This window comes from Kryptolebias marmoratus, linkage group LG4 (genome assembly GCF_001649575.2).
Source record: "Kryptolebias marmoratus isolate JLee-2015 linkage group LG4, ASM164957v2, whole genome shotgun sequence".
NCBI classification, from domain to species: Eukaryota; Metazoa; Chordata; class Actinopteri; order Cyprinodontiformes; family Rivulidae; genus Kryptolebias; species Kryptolebias marmoratus.
This window is the reverse complement of record NC_051433.1, coordinates 3,544,758-3,546,427: the sequence shown is the minus strand read 5'-3', so window position 1 is coordinate 3,546,427 and position 1,670 is coordinate 3,544,758. Positions and strand designations below refer to the sequence as shown.

General features: G+C 35.6%; 1 protein-coding gene across 2 annotated transcripts in view; it reads right to left on the bottom strand.

The window, feature by feature from the left end:
- angpt4 (angiopoietin 4) overlaps positions 1-1,670 on the bottom strand; it is a 78,281-nt gene that overhangs the window by 1,868 nt on the left and 74,743 nt on the right. For both annotated transcript variants that reach the window (XM_037975032.1, XM_025009417.2), the window contains one exon: positions 1,035-1,168. In XM_037975032.1, coding sequence (XP_037830960.1) covers positions 1,035-1,168 — 134 coding nt within the window. The remainder of the gene's footprint in view (positions 1-1,034; positions 1,169-1,670) is intronic.

The window sequence follows — 1,670 nt, the reverse complement described above, 5'->3', positions numbered from 1 at the left end:
TAATCATCAAAATTAAACGAAATAAACATTTGAAATATATGAGTTTGTATGTAATGTATGAATATAATATACAAGTTTCACTTTTTAAATGGAATTACTGAAATCAATCTACTTTTTCATGATATTCTAATTTTATGACCAGCACCTGTACATTCTTAAAATGTGCAATAATGTTATGTCTAACTCTGCAAACAATTATAAATCTACACAAACATCACAAATTGTTTAATGGTGACCTATAAAAACAGGTCAAATGTGGACAGAGGGATTCAGAGAGAGGCTTTACTTTACGACACGTGTCTGAAACTGAAATTTCTAAACACAATACATTTCTGATTGAAGCTCATTATTTTCAAATTTGAGTCCAATTTTCATTGTTATACTTGATTTTTTTATGCCTTGAGGGGAAAAGAAAGAAGTTTTTATTTATCTTTATTTATCTTTCTTCCACTCGTTTGCTCACTCTATCTTTTCTTTTTTTTATTACCTTGACTTTGTCTTTAAACTGCCATGATTTTAAATGACTCACTGACTAATGGTCACCACTGGAGTCTGTTCCTTTGAGATCGTGAGGTTTTTGTCAAAACGATTAAGTTAATCTGCGATTAGAACCCATGGAGGGGCGGCTGAGGAGAACCGAAGAGCTGTTTGCATTGGCGCCGGCTCAAGGTAAAAGAGCACTGAAGGGTGACAGAGACAGATGTTTGACAGACCCCAGCTTTCGGGAAAATACCACTAATTCTGCCCTAAAAAGAATGTATATTAAAAAGTATTTTCATATTTACACTGATTTATGGCAGAGCGATACAGTCTGATGAGATTTTAATAAACTTATTAGACAAATCTCACTGCTATCACTCTGGTTCCACCCCGTGAAATCACATTTAAATGTTCTTTACGGTTCTGTGATATTACATCTTTTGTCAGGAATGTAAAGGTAGATTCTTTTCTCAAATAATTAATATTTCAAAGACAGAGTATTCATAAATCTGGAATCTGCTGAAGCCAAAAGTAAAGGGAGAGAAAAGTCTCACCTCCAGTGAGCATCAGGGCACATTTGCAGTGTTCGCAGTTGTCGTTGTCGTGATCTCGGGTGCTGAAGCCGGCTCCGTGTGTGATCAGACTGCTCTGCCTGCCGGCTGTACCGCTGTAACCTCTCAGATACAACCTGAATGAAAGGAGACAGAATGCTGGATCAAATCTGTTGGAACAAACTGACCATTTAGCCTTTTAGGGCTTTCTGTGCAGGTCTGGGTTAGAGGAGTTCAAATGGTTTGATGGTCACATTATTACACGTTCAAAGACAGGCGTGTCTGTCTGTAAGCAGAAGATCTCATGAACCACGGGGTAGATTTTAATGAAACTTTCAGGAAATAATCAATGGATGGGCATCTACAGCTGGTTAACGTTTTGAGACATTTCAATTCAAGATGGCCTCCACAGAAAAAAAAACCTTTAGGTTCTAATACATCAATTGATGTAATGAGGAAGGCGTCCCAAATTCCTCCTGCAGCAGAACAACAAGCATTGACCAGAGGGATAAACAACTTTCCTCACGTTCAAGTTCAGTTTATCCTTTAAAAACATTCAAAGAAACAATGTAAAAAATGTTAAATATATATATATATATATATATATATATATATATATATATATATATATATATATAT